Below are 19,246 nucleotides of genomic sequence, written 5' to 3'. Positions count from 1 at the left end.
CCGCGAGCGTCAGGCTGAATGACACCTTCTCCACCTCAACCTTCATAGTGCTATTTTCGGTCTTGAGGTTGTAGAGATCGTCTTGAAGCCGCCTGGTGGAGCTCTCCACAGCCCTCGTTATAATCGATGGGATATCCTCTGCTATGGTTTTGAGTTTGGCAGTCAGAGGTTCCCACATCCTTGTGACTTCAAGGGAAAGGTTTGATGCTTGGAGAGGCGCCAGGGGGGCTTGTTGAGGGTTCTCGCCGCCACCTTCCTTAGCAGGATTTTCAGTGTTTGCTTCCTGGCGTGGCGACGCAATCGGGGATTCGGTAATTAGAATTGGAGAGGTGTGAGCAACCTCATCCCCGATTGGAACGTTCTCTGCAGCTGAAGCGTTTGAAGGGGGGGCCCCTCCTGCTGAGATATGAGGCGTAGAGGCACTTGGGGGGTCCTCCAGAAAATTTGGCTCTTGAGCCTCAGCTGCTGGTGGCGCAGTGGCCAGTGGAGTTGCTTGGACTGGTGATGAAGGGGCTTGTGGTGTTGGCGATGAGGGAGGAGGAGCGGGCGTTGATGGTGGTGATGAGGTTGGAAGAGGGGGTGGAGCAGGTGGAGAAGATGGTGCCACCCTCTTCCTTTTCGTGACAAGGCCATCCTCTGTGACCTCGTCGTCCTCTTCTTCCTCCTCTTGGACGATTTGGGGGGCTTTCCGTTTTGGCCTCTTAAGGACCAGTTTCTTGCGCTGGGTGGGTTCCTTGGGCGGTGATCGCCCATGAACGATAGCCTTCTCGACCGCCGAGTTGGGAACCGTCTGGGAACCGGTCGCCAACCCGTGGTTTCGGGCGAGCGCCTTTAAGTCGGCGAGCATGTTCTTGCCCAACATGGTGTCTGCATGAAACGAAAATGCATGAGTTAGCTCAGAGAAGAAAAAGATAAGTGTATGAGGCAATGAATGAGGCAATGAAACAGCAAGACAGGTATATGCAGAAAAGGTAAAACCAAAGTCTTGTGCGTGTCGCACAAGACGCCCAGAAGCAGTATCAGAAGCAATATCAAAACAAGAGTGTAGCGTCCTAACCTATTTGGAATTCCAACTGGTCCTCAAAGAACTCGAAGGAGATCAGGGTGGGGGTCAGCAATGTTATGTTGGCATCTGCCACCCTCTTCCAGAATAGACAGAGGTCTCGGTCCAAAGCTCCCATGCTATCAGGACTTCTGGGCCTCCTGAAGCAGCTCTTGGACTCCTTTTTCCCCTTGTCCACCCAGTACAAGGGGAAGCCGTCGAGAAGGGAAGTGTCTTTATCGTTTGCGCGTACTTGGATGAACTTCCCCTTCCAGTCTTTGTACGATTGCTGGAAGATGGTGAAAATGGATCTCCCAGCAATGGCATTCAGGCTGACCCACAGGCGGTCGCCTGGGTGCTTAGCCTCAAAAAGAAACAAAAACACGTCCACCGACGCGGGCAACCCCAGGTGGTCGCACGTTATTTGAAAGGCTCGAACAAACGCCCAGCTGTTGGGGTGAAGCTGGGCGGCAGCGATGTTGAGCTCGGTCAAGAGTTCCCTCTCAAATCGGGTGAGAGGGAACCTGAGTTTGACCTTCTTGAAGAAAGTTGTGTAGACAAAGCAGAAGGGCCCGTCGGCGCTTACTTTGTCATCGGCACACACTGGCAGAGCGGCGGGGCAAGGCAGCATCATCATCCTCTCGTCGTGCTCCTTGTGAAACGATTGATAGGCCTCGTCCCCCTTAGTCAATCGCAGAACTGCCCCCGCAGTGTTCACCGACGAGGTCTCCTTCAGAAGGGTTGGGTTAGCCCAGGGGTATAGCGTTTTGAAGTCTGGCAGAGGGACGGGGGCTCCTCCAGCGTTAGATGGAGTCGCCTGAGCTAGGGCAGTTTGGGAAGATGCAGGCCTCTCAGCCTGCGAAGAGGAAGCACCACGAACTTGTGTTGAGTCGTGTGCTTGTGAAGGAGGGTTTCGCGCTGATGGAGGGGGGTTCGGCGTAATCTTGGTGCGAGTCATGATAGCAACTGCAAAGGAAGAAGAAAGAAAAAATAATAATAATCAGGAGGGTTACAAAGGCTGACTCGATCATAGAAGGAAGGTGAAAGACGAACGAATGTGAGTTCGTTGCGACAATCGACAAAGCCCTAAGGTACGCAGAAGGAGAAATGGAAAAACAACCCACAGCGTATGCACCAGGCAGTTACAGGATGATGCAAATCGGTGAAAATGCAAGGAAACCCAGCAGATGAAGGAAAGTAGTTACCTTTCGATGATCAGGAAAACGGTGAAGGGAGATGGTGATCTGGAGCGTCAGAGCAGCAGAAAGTACAATCGCTTGGAATTCTGCGTCAATGCCACGTAGATCGGTGTTAACGAAGGCTCTTTCAGTCTTTTCGCTAGACAAGTCTTCGCTTAAGACTGGGGGGCTTGTGTACCGCCCTGGTGGTCGGGTGTGATGACGTGGCATCCTGCTACAGTGTAGGCGTGTTGACAAGACGCCAGGTTGGCAGATGGAAAGGAAGTCGGGAGGCACGTGTAGTCGCCGATTGTTAAGTTGGCGTGTTTCGATTTCCAGATTGCCAGAATGGGCGATCGCCAGGTTGAAGATGAAGTCGCCAGATGTAGACTCAGGCGACCAAGCAGTCGGAGATCGCCAGAACAAGCGCATCGCCGAAGATGAAGGAGAAGCAGATTATGAAGGCGGCCGGCGAGACCACAGGGAAGGTGTATGAAAGTCCCCAACTCGCCAGTTCCAGTAGAGATCGCACTCCTAAGTTTGCTATGCACTGGGCAGTACCATGCATACGTAACTTAGCCAAAATGAGAGTAGAAGCAGCGCCAAGTCAGGGAGCCTCCAGATGATGGCACGTGTACGGTTGGATGCGGGCCACGTGCCCAAGTCTGCAACTGCCAGGAGAGAGAAAGTCACCAGGTATATAAGAGCTCTTAACAAACTTTCTGAGGTACGCACGTTCAGTTCATACACTTTACGCTTGCGAGTGAGAGAGGATTTGCACGGTTCTCGTTCTTAGTATTTGGTGATACCGTCACTGACTTGAGCGTCGGAGTGCGATCGGCCGTAGCGGCGCCGTGTCGTCTCTTGAGCCTGGAGAAGGTCTTCAGTAACCTTTTTGGATTCCGCTTGCGCTTGGGCCAGTTCAGCAACTGCCTTTCCTTTCTCTTCGTTGGCTTTGGCAAGATCAGCTATGGCGTCGTCCCTCGCCTTTTCCACCTGCCCAAGGAGGGTCTCTCGGTCGGCTGACCTTTTCTCTAGTTTTTGCACCTTGACGGCGTCAGCCTTCATGAGAGCCTCCAGGTCAACCACTCTGACGCGAAGAGGCACAATCTTGCTCTCCAGTTCGACCTTCTCTTGAGCAAGTTGATGCACCTTGTGGCGAAGGTCAGCGGCCTCCTTGCGCGCCAGCCTGAGCTCGGTGTTCATGGCATCCTCCACTCGGGAGTGTTCGATTTCTGCGAGCGTCAGGCTGAAAGACAACTTCTCCACCTCGACCCTCATGGTGTTGTTTTCGGTTTTGAGGTTGAAGAGGTTGTCTTGGAGCCTCCTGGTTGAGCTCTCCACAGCTCTGGTTATGATCGCCGGGATATCTTCTGCTATGGTCTTCAACTTGGCAGTTAGAGGCTCCCACATCCTTGTGACCTCCAAAGGGGGGTTTGCTGCTTGGAGAGGCACCAGGTGAGCCTGTTGTTGGTTCTCGTCGCCACCTTCCTTAGCGGGTTCTTCAGTAGGCGCTTCCTGGCGTGGCGACGGAATCGGGGATTCGGTGATCAGAATCGGAGAGGTATGAGCAACCTTATCCCCGATTGGAGCAACTTCTGCAGCTGAGGCGTTTGAAGGGGGACCCCCTCCAGCTGACACATATGGTGTAGAGGCGCTTGGGGGGTCCTCCATGAAGTTTGGCTCTTGGGCCTCAACTGCAGGCGGCGCAGTGGCCAGTGGGACCGCTTGGACTGGTGAGGCAGGAGCCCGTGGGGGTGGCGATGATGGAGGAGGAGCAGGCGTCGATGGAGGTGTTGAGGTTGGAAGAGGGGGTGGAGCAGGCGGTGAAGAAGGTGCCACCCTCTTCCTCTTTGAGACCAAACCGTCTTCGGTGGCCTCGTCATCTTCTTCCTCTTCCTCGTGGATCACCTGAGGGGCTTTCCTTTTAGGTCTCTTGAGGACCAGTTTCTTGCGTTGGGCAGGTTCCTTGGGTGGTGATCGCCCTTGGACGATGGCTGTCTCCTCCACCGAGTTGGGCACCGTTTGAGAACCCGTCGCCAACCCGTGGTTTCGGGCGAGCGCCTTCAGTTCAGCGAGCATGCCTTTGCCCAACATGTTATCTGCATGGAACGAAAATGCATGGGTTAACTCAAGGAAAAAATAAGTGCATAAGGTAGTACACAGCAAAGCAGGTGATATGTGCAGGAAAGATAAAACCAAAGTCTTGCGCATAACACACAAGACGCCCAGACACAGCTAAACAGAAGCAGTATTAAAACAACAGTTTTTAATGTTCTAACCTATTCGAATTTCTAGCTGGTCTTCGTAAAATTCGAAGCAGATCAAGGTGGTGGTAAGGAAAGTAATGTTGGCGTTCGCCACCCTTTTCCAGAAGAGACAGAGATCTCTATCCAATGCTCCCATGCTGTCAGGACTTCTGGGTCTCCTGAAATAGCTCTTGGACTCTTTCTTCCCCTTGTCCACCCAGTACAAGGGGAAGCCGTCGAGAAGGGAGGCGTCCTTGTCATTAGCGCGCACTTGGATGAACTTCCCCTTCCAGTCCTTGTAGGATTGCTGGAAGATAGCAAAGATGGACCTCCCAGCAATCGCGTTCAAGCTAACCCACAGGCGGTCTCCTGGGTGCTTGGCTTCGAAGAGAAACAGGAATACATCCACGGATGCGGGCAACCCCAGGTGGTCGCACATCACTTGAAAAGCTCGAACAAACGCCCAGCTGTTGGGGTGAAGCTGGGCGGCGGCAATGTTGAGCTCGGTAAGGAGTTCCCTCTCGAATCGGGTGAAAGGGAACTTGAGCTTCACCTTCTTGAATAAGGTCGTGTAGACGAAGCAGAAGGGCCCGTCGGCGCTCACCTTGTCATCGGCACAAACAGGCAGATCGGGGGGGCAAGGCAGCACCATCATCTTCTCGTCGTGCTCCTTGTGAAATGATTGATGAGGCTCATCCCCCTTAGTCAGCCGCAAAACTGCTCCCGCAGTGTTCACAGAGGATGTCTCCCTCAGAAGGGTCGAGTTGGCCCAGGGATACAAGGTTTTGAAGTCTGGCAGGGGAACGGGGGCTCCTCCGGCGATAGGTGGAGTCGCTTGGGCCAGGACAGGACGGGAAGACGCAGGCCTCTCAGCCTGGGAAGATGAAGCGCCACGAACTCGTGGTGGATCGTGTGCTTGTGAAGGGGGGTTTCTTGATGAAGGAGGAGGATTCGGGGTGATCTTTGTGCGAGTCATGGTTGTAGCTGCAAGGGAAGAAGAAAAGGAAAAATGATCAGGGGTTACAGAGGCTGACTCGATCATAGAAGGAAGGTGAAAAACGAACGAATGTAGGTTCGTTGCGACGATTGACGAAGCCCTAAGTTACGCAGAAGGAGAAATGGAAAAGCAACCCACAGCGTATGCACCAGGCAGTTACAGGATGATGCGAATCGGTTAAAATGCAAGGAAAACCAGCAGAAGAAGGAAAGTAGGTACCTTTTGATGATCAGGAAAACGATGAAGGTTGATGGTGATTCAGAATGCTGGAGAGCGCTGAGAGTTTTCCGCAGAAGAAAGTTAGAGCGTTCGTGAATGCGAGGGAAAGTGATGGAACAGTGTTGAGTGAAAATGGGTTTAAGGGTTTTTTCGAAATGGGTTTAGGAAGCGCAAACGGCAGCTGAAGAGAGCCGTTGATGAAGCCACGTGTCGAGCGATGAGTGAGGGGTTTGGTGGAGCGTCAGAAAAGCAGAAGGTACAACCGTTTGGAATTCTGCGTCAGTGCCACGTAGACCGGTGTTGACGTGACTCTTTCAGTCTTTTCACTAGACAAGTCTTCGCTTAAGACTGGGGGGCTTGTGTACCGCCCTGGTAGTCGGGAGTGATGACGTGGCATCCTGCTACAGTATAGGCGTGTTGGCAAGGCGCCAGGCTGGCAGAAGGGAAGGAAGTCGGGGGGCTCGTGAAGCCGCCAGTTATTAAGTTGGCGTGTTCCGATCTCCAGCATATCAGAATAGGCGATCACCGGGTTAAATATGAAGTCGCCAGATGTGAACTCAGGCGACCAAGCAGTTGGAGATCGCCGGAGAAAGCACATCGCCGAAGATAAAGGAGAAGCAAATTATGAAGGCGGCCGGCGAGACCACAGGGAAGGTGTATGAGGACACCCTAACTCGCCAACTCCAGTAGAGATGGCACTCCCAAGTTAGCTATGCACTGGGCAGTACCATGCATAAGTAACTTAGCCAAAATGAGAGTAGAAGCAGCGCCAAGTCAAGGAGGCTCCAGATGATGGCACGTGTACGACTGGATGCGAGCCACGTGTCCAGGTCTGTAACTGCCAGGAGAGAGAAAATAACCAGGTATATAAGAGTTCTCAACAAACTTTCTGAGGTACGCACGTTCAGTTTATACTCTTTACGCTTGCGAGTTGTAGAGCTGACTGTGAGAGAGGATTTGCACGGTTCTTGTTCTCTTAGTATTTGGTGATTCGGTCACTGACTTGGGCGTTGGAGTGCGATCGGCCGCAACGGCGCCGCTCTGTATCTTTGCAGGTTCTTGAGGTGGATCTCGAAGAGGAACGGAGGTGAGAAGCGGTGCGCACGTCGATCCTTTGACGAGGCAGTTTCCAGCGTTCCGGTCAACAGGCAGGATCAGATTCCCAAAGGTTCTGAAGTTTCCAGTGATAAAGGTGAATCAAAAGGACCGACATTTGTAAGGGGACCAAATCTTGTTGCTTGAATTTGTTTTGTTGCAGGGATACTAAGAGAAGCATAGGCTCTTGAGTTATTAGATCAAGCTTTTGGAAGAAAAGGATTATGTCTGGAATTGAGTTAAGGTTTTGTACCAGCTTAAGTCTTCTTGAAAGCCAAAAGAAGCTTTCTTGATAGTGACGCGTGTACAGCTGGATACGAGCCACGTGTCCAGATGTGTAACTGTCAGGAGAGAGAAAATGCACAGGTATATAAGAGATTCTAACGAACTTCTGAGGTACGCGCGCGTTTTAGATTACTTCTTTTACGCTTGCGAGAACTAGAGTACGTTGAGAGAGAATCTTGCACGGTTCCAGAGAGTTCTTGAGTTTTTCTCTTAGTATTTGGTGGTTCAGTCGCTGACTTGGGCGTCGGAGCGTGATCGGCCGCAGCGGCGCCGTTCTGTCTTTTTGCAGGTTCTTGAGGCGAATCAAGGCGAAGGACCGAAGCTAACACGGCGCAGACTCGATCCAGATCTAACGAGGCAAAGTTCTTGCGTCCTGGTCAATAGGCAGGATCAGCAGGGATTCAGAATTCGTGGATGAATTCTCTCCAACTCGGGGAGCATGATGGAGATAAAAAAGAAGAGGATTTTACTAATGGAGGAAGAGGCCATTCACCCAAACATTTAAAGTTCTTCCTTCTAGTCTTCTCAAAAATTAAAGAAGAATTAAATAAAGATAGGATCAAGCCCAAAGCCAACAAGAAGACTACAAGCATTCAAGAATGGGCTCCAATTAATATCTTTCTTTGTAATTTATTTATATATAAATTTGTAAAACATATAGGAGTAGTGTTTAGGAAGGTACTAAGAGGGAAACCAAAAAGACACCTCTTTTGTAAGTACCTTAGGCGTTAGTTTTTAGGAAGAAACTAGAAATGTGTCTCTTCACACTCCTTTAGGCACTAGAATAGAAGGAGTTAGAAGGTGACCTTTCAAAAGCTTCTCTTATAAGCTTCTCTTGTACTTTGTGACCGGTCTTCCTCATTATAAAAGGGAGGCTTAGGTCTTTGAAATAATAAGATTGATTTTGTGAGTAATGAACCTCTACCAAATTGGTGAGTGATTGAGAGAGACTTGTGTCTTCTTCTCTTCTAGTCTTATCTTGAATGAATTCTTGGTCTCTCAAGTGGTGGCAACAACACTCATCTTGAAGCCAACCATCCTTCAAGAGGTGTGCACATTCCCAAGAGCTCCAACCACATAAGTTTCCCTGTCCTTTTCATCTTCTTCTTCCATTTCCATTCCAAAACAAACTCTAAAACATGTCTTAGTTGTTTCTTGTTGATTCAATCGGTAGAACTTGTTTAGTTTGTGTTTATATTCAGTAGTTTGCTTTAGTTTTTTGTTCTTGTGGTTTTAATTGTGTTTCTTGGAGTTTCAATCGTGCATTTGTGTTCTTCCTTGTTTCAATCAGTTCACATGTACAAAAAATGGGTTTCTATATGAGTTTGGATTGGTTCTTGTGATTTGGTGAGTTCTTGAATGTTAAAGAACATTGATCCAATTCTTAAAAAGTGCCTAATCATTTTCCAACTCTTATTGAATCCATAACATATCCCTCTCATGTTATTGGAATCACATCATTCCTTGTCGATTTCAGATTTGGTTAAGGCAACCTTTTAAAGAACGAAAACATGGTTTGTGGAACAAGGGATGAAGATAGACATGATGTTACACACATGTCATTATTATCTAGAAGATATCACAACCTTACTAAGAAAAATGTCCAACTCGGCTATGTGATTTATGCAAAGGTTTAATCGAGAAAATTCAAAGTTTGATGTTCAAGAGATAGTCACCCACCCACCATGGTCGACAAACAATGTCATATGTTAGATTAAATGATTGGTGGTGTGGTTGTTGACACTTTCAAGCTCTTCGACTTCCTTGTTCTCACGTTATAGTCATTTGTTTGTCTTGTCATTTACAGTTGATTACATTCATTGACTCCATGTACAACCTCCACATTATTGAAAAGGATTATGAACTCCAAAATTCATCCAGTTTGAAACGAGGATTATTGATCTACTTATACATGACCAAATATCATACCTGACCCCCAAATGTGTAGCAAAGAGTCAGGAAGACCAATCACTACTTGTTTCTAAATTGAAATGGATCAACCAATTCAGAACAAGTCACGAAAATGTTCTTATTGTCGTAATAAAGGTCAAAATAGGGGGAATGATCCATTTAGACAATTAAATGTCATGCTTTGTGTACTGGCCAGAATCTCGGTCATCCGCACCAGAGAAAGACATCGGACATCGGTGGACTGATAGCAATAGCGGGCCACGTAAGCAGGTACCCATAGATAGAACGAGTTAACATAAAGTTAACACCTATATACCAAAAAGACCCAAGTCTCGAGAGGATCATACATGGGATGTGTTTAGTACATTCAGGTACGACACAAGCAAGTGTTCCCTGAAGGCGCTAAGGCCCGCGAGGGTTAGGGTTTCCAGGGAAAGATTGCATGCATGACACGTGAATACTTAGGGCACCTACAGAACAAATGATGTCGCAACGCTGGTACGTGAGTAGGTACCTTGGCGGCTACGTTGTTAGGTCTATGCACTCCAGGAAAGGGAAGTCCTATTCGCCAGATTACGCTAAGATTGTCTAGTAGCAACGCAAGGACATTCTCCCAGGAACCCTAAGCCCACTTAGAGATGTGGGAACAACACAGAAGTAACCCTAGATACAACCTATAAAGAGGGTGGTAAGAACCCTAGCAAGGTATGACGTTTCTAAGACTGAAACTGCTTTACATACATTATTGTTCCTTTAGCCCTACTGACTTGTGCGTCAGAGTGCAAACGGTCGTAAGGGCTCCCTTTTGTCTCTACAGGTAAAGCGTTCTTCAACCCTAGGAAGTTCGTGAGAAGGAGGAGACAGGCGGGGCCTGCGGCTGCTGTTAGAGTCATTCGGCAACCAAGTCAACCGGCGAGAACACTTTGTAATGTTTATGTAATAACATTATTTCTAATTTTTTATTATATCATGTTATTTTAATGAGTTAAATTTAGTATTTATATTCATTTTATTTTAGGAATTTATTTTGAATTAAAATACATGTATTACTTTTTTTATATTATATAATGTATAATTTCATTGACATTGATATTAGAAAATCTAAAATTATAGATAAACACATATTTTAATTCATGAGAAATCGTAAATAATCTTACACTCAATCATATAATGCATTTAATTTTAAGTTGGAAAATCTAGTTATAACACATAGATATTTTTTATTACTTATAATTTTTATTAAAATATATTTCATAATATAAGATTATTAGGAGTGTAACTGCCTTGAGTTGAGTCCAACAATGTTTTTGTAGTATGTATATTATTTTACAAAACCTATATGTCATTTTAGAACCTATATTTTATTTTTTAACTATTAATATATTTAAATATTTGTAATTTATGTCATCGCAAGTTATTTACACAATTCTTTTTGTTTTTAAACAAAAAAGATATAATTTCATGCAAATTAAAAAAGTAAGAAAAAAATTAAACTCAAATCGTCATATGACAACTTCAATATTAAAATAATAAGAAGTCCTCATAACCATGCACTAAGTATTAATTTTTACCTAAATTTTCTATTCTTATTGAAGTTGTGTTCGTGTATGAAGACTTCAAAAGAGTGAAATCATCTTTACCCATTTCAATAACATTTTTCGTAAAATCAGTGCAAAATTAGACCATTCTAGTAAAATTTCCGACATTACCAATGACTTTTACTTTATGAAAAGGACTCCTATAAAAAACTAGCTTATTTTGTTTTATCTAAAACAATTTAGCCTTTGTTCCTTTCATCAAGTTCTATTTTATGCTTGTCCTCTGCAATGCTGCCTCAGCAACAGTGATCTCAACCATGGATTCTGTTATCATGCGTGCAAAAACGAGTTGGCCGAAATGCGTAGAGCTAAAGATTTTCCCAACCAATTCCATTATTTGAAGAACATACTCAAGAGGTTATTTCTAAATATCACTAAAAATAATCAGTTGATATTTAAAAATAACCTCTTGATACTCTTGAGAGTGTAAAATATAAAAAATAAAATAGAATAAAACTTAAAAACATTATACTGAATTATACTGTAAACTATAGAAAAATGATTAACAAAAGAATGATTAATTGAATAGATTCGTTGTCTTTAACATTGCTGTATATCTATGAAACTACTTAATCATGAATAACTGCTCTTGATATGGTCTCAAGTAAGTTGGGCCACTTTCAAGTATATTTTCAACCGTCAGCTAAGAAAATCATATTTCAGCTAATTTGGCGTCTACCAGATCAAAATTAGCTAAATCATCAGCCACATGTGTTGTTACATTCTCTAAAGTATTTGTAATTTTAAAGTTGCACAAACTTTAATACAAAGTTCCCATCTCCGTGTAATCCTCAAAGAAACCAAAGACGAGTCATTAAAAGCCTTCACCAAGTGAGAATCATATTTTAACCACAAATTATTCCATCCTTTCATAGCATGCTCAATAACTAACATGACTGCGATCAACATGTAGTGCATCCTTGCTTTTATGTTGATCTTTACCATCATCTTCCGGTTATCAACTAACCTTTAAACCTCAGATTTATCTCTTTCTCACCTGTTTCAGCTTAACAGCAAGCCCTTCTCACTTGTCAACAAACTATATATAGTCATTTTTAAAAATGGAGTGTAAAAAAATATTTTATAACTAATTATGAAGGGTTGATATTTTGCTTTAACTTTCATAATTTCCAAACTCTCATTCTAATGGAGATACATCCTTCCAATAAAAACATATCCATTTAAGTCTGTGTTCACACATCAGTACCATCCATCATTGAAATTTAGGTTATTGACGTATTGTTTTAGTACGTCAGAATTTGTTCAACGACTCAAACAAAAGAGCCCTTGTATTAAGATAATGCACGTGAAATCATTAACTTGTTTTATCCATTACAAATACAATTGTTCATTTCACAATACTTAATATATAACAGCTCTCTTACATGTGATGGCGATGCAAAGGGGAAGGGGAAGGCCAAAATGCTTCTTTTTTAATGATGTAAAGAGAGGTATTATAAGGGTGGCGTGAAATAATGGTTAGTTAGAGAGAAAATTAACCGTTGCAGAGGGGAAAAGGCGAAAGGGAATATCATGGCCCCATTGATGCAGCTGGAAGTATTGAGTAATGAACTGAAGGATATTAAGTAAGACTCCCTCATCTGTTCAATTTGATCCTATTCTGCTCCAGTGGCAAACCCACCACGTGAACATTCCTTATCACATCACGTGTCAGGTTTCTTTTGGGAGTTAAAATTGAATTCAGCACATAAAACATGTGACTGAATAGAACGAGTGGTTCATAGATGCTGCAAGTTCCTTTTGGCATGGCATAGGTACAAAGTTAAAGCCTACAAGAAATTGTCCTTGTTTCCTTAATAGGACACGGCACAATACCAGGACGAGTCTCTTGGTTACCCCCTCAACCCTCTTTCTCCGAATAAGTGTGTGGGAAGCTAAACTAAAGTTGAAGTTTGGCAGACTACGAATGCTCTTACTCTGATATCATCACCGGCCTAACTTGGTGCTCGCAACATGACAATGTCTTTCAGTTAGAATTACCCAAAAGCTTATGCATTAACCCGACTTCAATCAATGCCAAGATCAAAACCTTCACTTATAAAACGTCTGTGATAGATGATAACTAAAGTTAGCAACTATGTATTCCATATAAAATGATAGTGTACATGTTAGTTTTCATTGTATTGTATTTTCCCTAGTCAAAAAGGATACGGTGATGGGGTGAATTTAGGAGGCCCATGTGAAGATATCGCTGCATCCATGGACAAGAGTTAGGTTCCCGTCGGTCTTTAATGTTGCATGGCTATGCACCATAAGGAAAAAGGCGGGGTGAATTGTAACGAAAATTACTAAAGTGGCTCATTCGAAGACCACGTGTCAGTTTTTTGTGGCTTTAGTTAGGTTATATATTATATGTATATATGTATGTACATGTGTGCATGGAGAGACTAAAAGCAAGTTCATGACCTCACATGCGTGGTTGTATTTCCGTTCATATGAAGGTCAGTTTTAGCACTATCATCTGACTATACCAAACACATCTTGCACTTATTAAAAATTTACAGTGCCAGACTATATTGTGTTAATATTTTGAAGTCCAACTGAAAACAGAAGAAATAGTTTATCAACATTTGAAAGTTTTAATATATATTATGTTTAGCCATCTGCTAATGTTAGGTCTGTACTTTAAACAAAATAGTATTTTATCCTGTGAAATCTCCCTATAAAAAAAGTTAATTATATCTATAACCATTAGGTTGAATTTGAGACAAAGAAAAAATATCTTGAGAAATAGGACTACTAATTAACAAGAGGAGGTGGAAAATATTAAAAGTTTGTATCTTTTATAGTCCACATGACATATCATTATAAAATTGTTTTAAGATATAGTTTACTTAAGAGCTCATAATAAGTTACAGCTACTAATTTAGTTCTGAAATATTGATGGTACGCAAAAAAACAAAGTACAAACATCCAACTACTTATATAACAAACCTGATATGTTTTAAGCCAGAGATTCCAGCTTTATGAAACTTCAACACTTAGGTTTTATACATATTATGTGTTTATATATAGGTTTTGTCCCCGTTTAGTAATTGGCTAACTGCATTGATAAGATATCCTCCATGCTCCAAAAGTTGGTGTTGTCATTTGTACAACAACTGGAATGATCAGGATTTGTGTGGAACTGAGCTGAAAACGGTTCTAACATTCCTTGATAACAGGATGGAGAATAGGTCTCCATGGGCTCAGCAATGGTGGACACTTGGCTAGTGCAAGCTTGGTGATCATTTGTCTCAGAATTACTCTGTTGCTGAAAGCTCTCAGTTTGCTTCATGTGCTTCTGGATTCTTGTCCTCCAGAAGTTCTTGATCTCGTTATCAGTCCTTCCGGGTAGTTGCTTTGCAATTTTGGACCACCTGCGTTGGGAAATCAGTAATTTGTAGCAGAGAGTAAAATATCTGAATACCATTGCACTGGTTTTCTCATCATTGTAAAAATTGGAAGTCAAACTTCTGAAATGAGTAAATTTCAGATACCTGCCTAACAAATATTTATTTATAATGAAATATCTATCACATTTTTCTTATGAAAGTTAATTCTTTTCGTAAGACTAGTAGAATAATAAGTAAAATTCACACAATAATTTCTAATAAATTTTAATCATAGCGTCTCTCAAAGTTGTTTTTTTTATCTAAATAATTTTAAGAAAATAACTATACTGGTAAAGTGCTATGATTTTAATAAGAGTACGTAGTCCTATACTATTTGATTTTTTTTTCTCAAAAAACTCTTTTTTGCAACTTTTCCTATAAAAACATTACCTTTTAAAAAACCACTTTTAAAAACAATTGGGCATTTGTTTCAGCTTTTAAAAATAATTACAAGTTAGAAATGTTATTAAAATACATGTTTGTGAACACGATAAGTTTAGTTAACACAAAATTAGAATTTAGAGAGTTTCTAAAAGTAAGAGAATAGATTTTATTTTGTCTATTTTAAATTTATAAGAAATAGGAATGAATGAATAGTTGGAAGCTAAAGTGGAACCTAAAAAAGAAAGTGTTGTAGAATTTTATAAGCAGACAAGTATTTAATGTGCAGACGGGCATTAGAATTTACATAAAAAAAGGCAGTTGATCATGCGACTCGGTCAGTGAAATGTGTGACGTGACGGGAGAGAGTGTACAGGAGGGTGCGTGATAGGGAAAGTAAGGTAAAATATTTTGTGTAATTTGTTGATGAAAAAGAGTATTAATTAGTTGAAATAAAATGAAAAGCTAACTAAGGTTGTTGAAACATTTGATATTTGATTAGTAAAAAAGTAGCAGCTCCTATATTAAATAGGATGTGTCTGAAAGGAGGCCATGTTCAATGGCTGAGAATGAATGTGAGCATTATAAAACGATCATTATGGAGGTACGCAAGATGCTGAATTCTGAGTTTCCTTTGATGTATATAGCAGAGGCTACAAGATAAGAAAATCAGATTTCTCCATGCATGCCTCGGGTAGAGAGTATATGCTTCAAATCTCTCTTATCTTTTTCTTCTACTTCTTTTCATTCCATTATCTACAAAACCTTTTCGTCTATATGCTATTACGTATTTTCTTCCAAATTTGAACACATCTTTTCTTGGAATTGCCTCCTAAAAACTTGTTTCACTAGACCCCTCTGTGTATCGGATTCCTGCGAGTAATGTTATGTTTAACAATGTAATATGAATTTGAGAGATTATATTTGTAGGGGTTGATTTGTTCTGTAGGCTAAGACAGAAAAAATGGATAGTGAGAATAGTAGGGTGTGTGGAGGTGGTTAGGTTAAGCTTATCCTGAAGGGGAGGATTTGATTTTAATTTACAAGGACATCTGCCCTAGTGAAGAAAAGGCAAGAGGGTATGGTTTAGGTCCGTTTTCACTACCTAAAAACTTCTCTTTCATTGGAATAAAAGTGTGCCCACTTCCATTAATGGAAGCTCCCCTGCTCTACTTCACTTCCTTCTCCTTCACTAGCTTCCTTATAATAGCCACTTGTAAAATTAAATATAAATTTTTATTCTAATTTATTTACATATTACTAAACCTTCATAATTATTGGTATTTTTCTTTACGTTCTCCACATATACATATAAGTATTACTCTTCATTTTTCATCCTAATTCTATTTTCCCTCACTTCAATTTTACAACTACCTTATACCTCTTTATTTTCTTATTTCATTTATATTCACGTCTCTTTTCATTTCAATGTTATCTCTATCACTTCAATTTTAAGAATCACCCCACTTCTTTTCTCTCTCTGGGTTTTCCATGATATAAATATCACTGATACATATATTTTCCTTATTACTTACTTTAAATAATAATATCTTAAATAAATCATTTTCTTTTAATAATATACATATAATAGATCAATAGATTATATTAATATTAATTATTAAGCCTTATATTTCCCTTTACATTATGGGGCAACATATGAAATAAATAATATAGATAAGAAATATTGTGTTATATTTCGTGTATTTTCTATATGTTATTATATTGATTTGGATTATAATAAAAGTTTCTAACTCACTTTTATCTTCCTCTTCTTTTCATATCCTTTTCATTCTTTTTTTTTTACACTTTCCACACACTCTTAATTTATATTAGAATATATATTTATACTATTCGTTTTCTTTCATGCTTTAATTTTTTTATAACCTCTCTTATTCTTTACTTATATCCATTTACTAATTATTTTATATGACTATTCTTACACATGTTTTCGTGAAACTTTAAAAATTTAAGCAAAAAATATACATCATCGATTTCTTACAACTTTTTTAAAAAGAAACACAGAAAAAATCCTATAAAAATATCAATGAAATTCATTACATGCAAATTTAAAAAGAAAATTAAAGAAAAATTCTAAGAAATATAAAAAATTCAAGTAGTGATTTTTTTTATCATTATATGTGTCTATCACTTTTGAAGCCTTTTTCCCTTATTTTTTTCCCTTTTAAATTGTATTTTCAGTTTACAGATATATTTCTTTTTCTTTCTTGTAAATATTCCAACTTTTACCAAGAGACTTGTTAGGGAGCGATAAGAAAATAAAATCTAATATGAAAAGAACATTTTTCTTTAAAAAATAATAGATTCTGGTTAAAAGCTTGGAGTGTATTTTCTCTTCTTTTGGAAGATATCTAGGTTGTTGTTTACAAATCGTGTTTCTCTTGCTCGATCAACAGCTTCTCTACTTTTATTTTATTTTACTATTAAAATTTAGTTTTTAAAACTAAACATGAAAAGTGTAAAGAACAAATTTTCACAAACCAATAATTACAGCTACACATATTTCAAAATTGAGAAAAAGAGGACATTTAACATAATCCATAGAAATTTTAACTAACTTTTTTTATCTGTATGAAAAACTAACTACCTGTATGTCTTATACTTTTTTTTATATCATAAGTCATGATGTGGGAGCGGAAGATTGAATGCAACAGTAAGCATAGCTGTTCATTTGGATGGAAATTGGAATCATTTGGAGGTTCTAAACATAGATATATAGATTTTCCTCAGGAAATGTCCTTTAGTTTAACAAAACCCCTATTTTGCGATCCTTTCCTTGACTAAAGTTCTATCCTTTCACTCAAATAGTCTTCCAACAATGCCATCTAATGTGATACCTAATTTTAAAGAGATCATCACCTTTAATGGAGAAGGTTGATGATTATATTTCTTAATTCTTATCCAGGACTTTCATTTTTTTTTTCAATTTTAGTATCCATATTTTAAAAAATTAATAATATGGTTAAATTGTCAAGTTTTTTTTATTTTATATTTTTTTGGACTAATTAAATCATAAATCCAACATTTAATTTTGGTACCGTAAAAAGATTAAAAAATTAAAATGTAAAAGAATTAAAAACGTACATAAAACTGAAGATTGAATAAAAATGCAATTTTTCAAAAGTGAAGAACAAAAGTTACAAATATAATAATAGAATAAGAGCAAAACTGGTGCATTAGAGACTGAAAAAACACAAAATTACCATTTACCCTTTAAAATATTTTTCCTTGTGAGAGAGTACCATATATTTTCAAATATAAGATCTTAGTGGTGAACGCATATGCAATATGTTATTTCTTTTTTAACAAGTTTCTTGTTGTTATTGATATATATATATATATATATATATATATATATATATAAATAAATTGCGTCATGAATTCACCTGTTTCCCCACTTTGCATGAAGTTCCATGATCAAGAGCTGTTCCTCGGGTGTAATATTCCCTCTTCTAACATCGGGACGGAGGTAGTTTAGCCACCGGAGCCGGCAGCTTTTTCCGGTACGTTTAAGACCTGTTAAAGCATGATGATCCATGATTCGTAGGGCTTAGTTGGAACAAAAAAGGAGAGAAAAAGAAGAAGAAAATAGTTGAAAAATAGAATAAAAGTTGAAGAACGAAAAAGATGTTTACCTGCAGCTTTAGCCAAAGAGTTCCAAACACCTTCCCCATGATTTGCGATGTAGTTGATCAAGATTAAGTCTTCTTCCATTGTCCATGGTCCCTTTCTGACCTCAGGATCATGAGACATGGTAGATAGTTTCTTGTCCATTATTTAGTAGGAGAGAATAGAGAGAGTGGAGAGGGAAAAAGATGTTGAAATGTTAATAAGGGTTTGGCAGGTTTAAATAGAGGCAAGGCTAAGTGATTTGGTAATTGTAATGAAAATTTTGTATTAGGGATAAGGACATGTTTTCACGTACCTAACTATGTTTCTCATGTCAACACATGCATGCATGACTATGATTTTGGTTTCCCTGCATACTATAAGAGACGAGTGTCTTTACGTACTCTCAAGTTACACGCACATGCACTCCATATTTGAACATCAGGTGTCTATGCTATACATTTTCTTCAAAAGAACAAAGAAGATACGATATTATGTAAATACTACCAGCTTTAGAGGTTATATTAGAGCTGGATTGAAACCTTAATTCTAATGATCCAACTTATACAAATATCAAGAGGAAAATATATGATCCTCTCCCAAAGGAGTGAAACCCTATTTTTTTCTTTAATCTTTCCTGTTCATTACATGTAATAAATGAGAAATAGAAAAAAAAATATTATGTTATACATATTGTTACTATGGATTTTATAGAAATAATATTTCTCCTTTCTTTATCATATCATAAATATAAAGACCATGTATTCTCTATTCTTCCTTGATTACAGTGCAATATATTATTAGGTTGAGATTATATATTTGTCGAACAAAAAGCATGTACTATATTATACAAGAAACTTTTGTCAGGTAAGTAGATGTTATATGGCAATGCCACATCAATTTTTCTCATTAAAATATCATTTAAATATTTATTTCTTTTTCAAATATAAAAATAAATAGTTATAGTAATTAATTTTTTTTTATCAGTATTATTATTTTTTATTTTATAATTTAAACTAATAATATATAAACTCACATTAAATAATAGCGCTCATAAAATTTAATTCTATATTGTATTATTTATATTATTAAATTTTGCAGTCTTATTAATAGATATTACCATATTTCATTTAGTGATATGATATTCAAGTTAAGAAATCATATTATATATATATATATATATATATATATATTAATTAATTCAATATATATATATATATTAATTAATTAATTAATTAATTCAATATATATATATATATATATGTGCGT

The 19,246-nt window shown here is 39.6% G+C and overlaps 1 protein-coding gene across 1 annotated transcript; it reads right to left on the bottom strand.

The window, feature by feature from the left end:
• Positions 1-13,395: 13,395 nt before the first annotated feature.
• LOC137827083 (MYB-like transcription factor EOBII) lies at positions 13,396-18,229 on the bottom strand. Its single transcript, XM_068633295.2, has 3 exons — positions 18,004-18,229; positions 17,755-17,884; positions 13,396-13,954 (listed from the first exon to the last, which is right to left on the bottom strand). Exons 1-3 carry the CDS (start codon positions 18,140-18,142, stop codon positions 13,624-13,626), a joined length of 600 nt encoding a protein of 199 aa, XP_068489396.2. The 5' UTR covers positions 18,143-18,229; the 3' UTR covers positions 13,396-13,623.
• Positions 18,230-19,246: the final 1,017 nt, after the last annotated feature.

The sequence above is a fragment of the Phaseolus vulgaris genome, chromosome 8 (genome assembly GCF_051622355.1).
Source record: "Phaseolus vulgaris cultivar YP4 chromosome 8, ASM5162235v1, whole genome shotgun sequence".
NCBI classification, from domain to species: Eukaryota; Viridiplantae; Streptophyta; class Magnoliopsida; order Fabales; family Fabaceae; genus Phaseolus; species Phaseolus vulgaris.
This window is presented reverse-complemented; position numbering and strand designations above follow the sequence as displayed.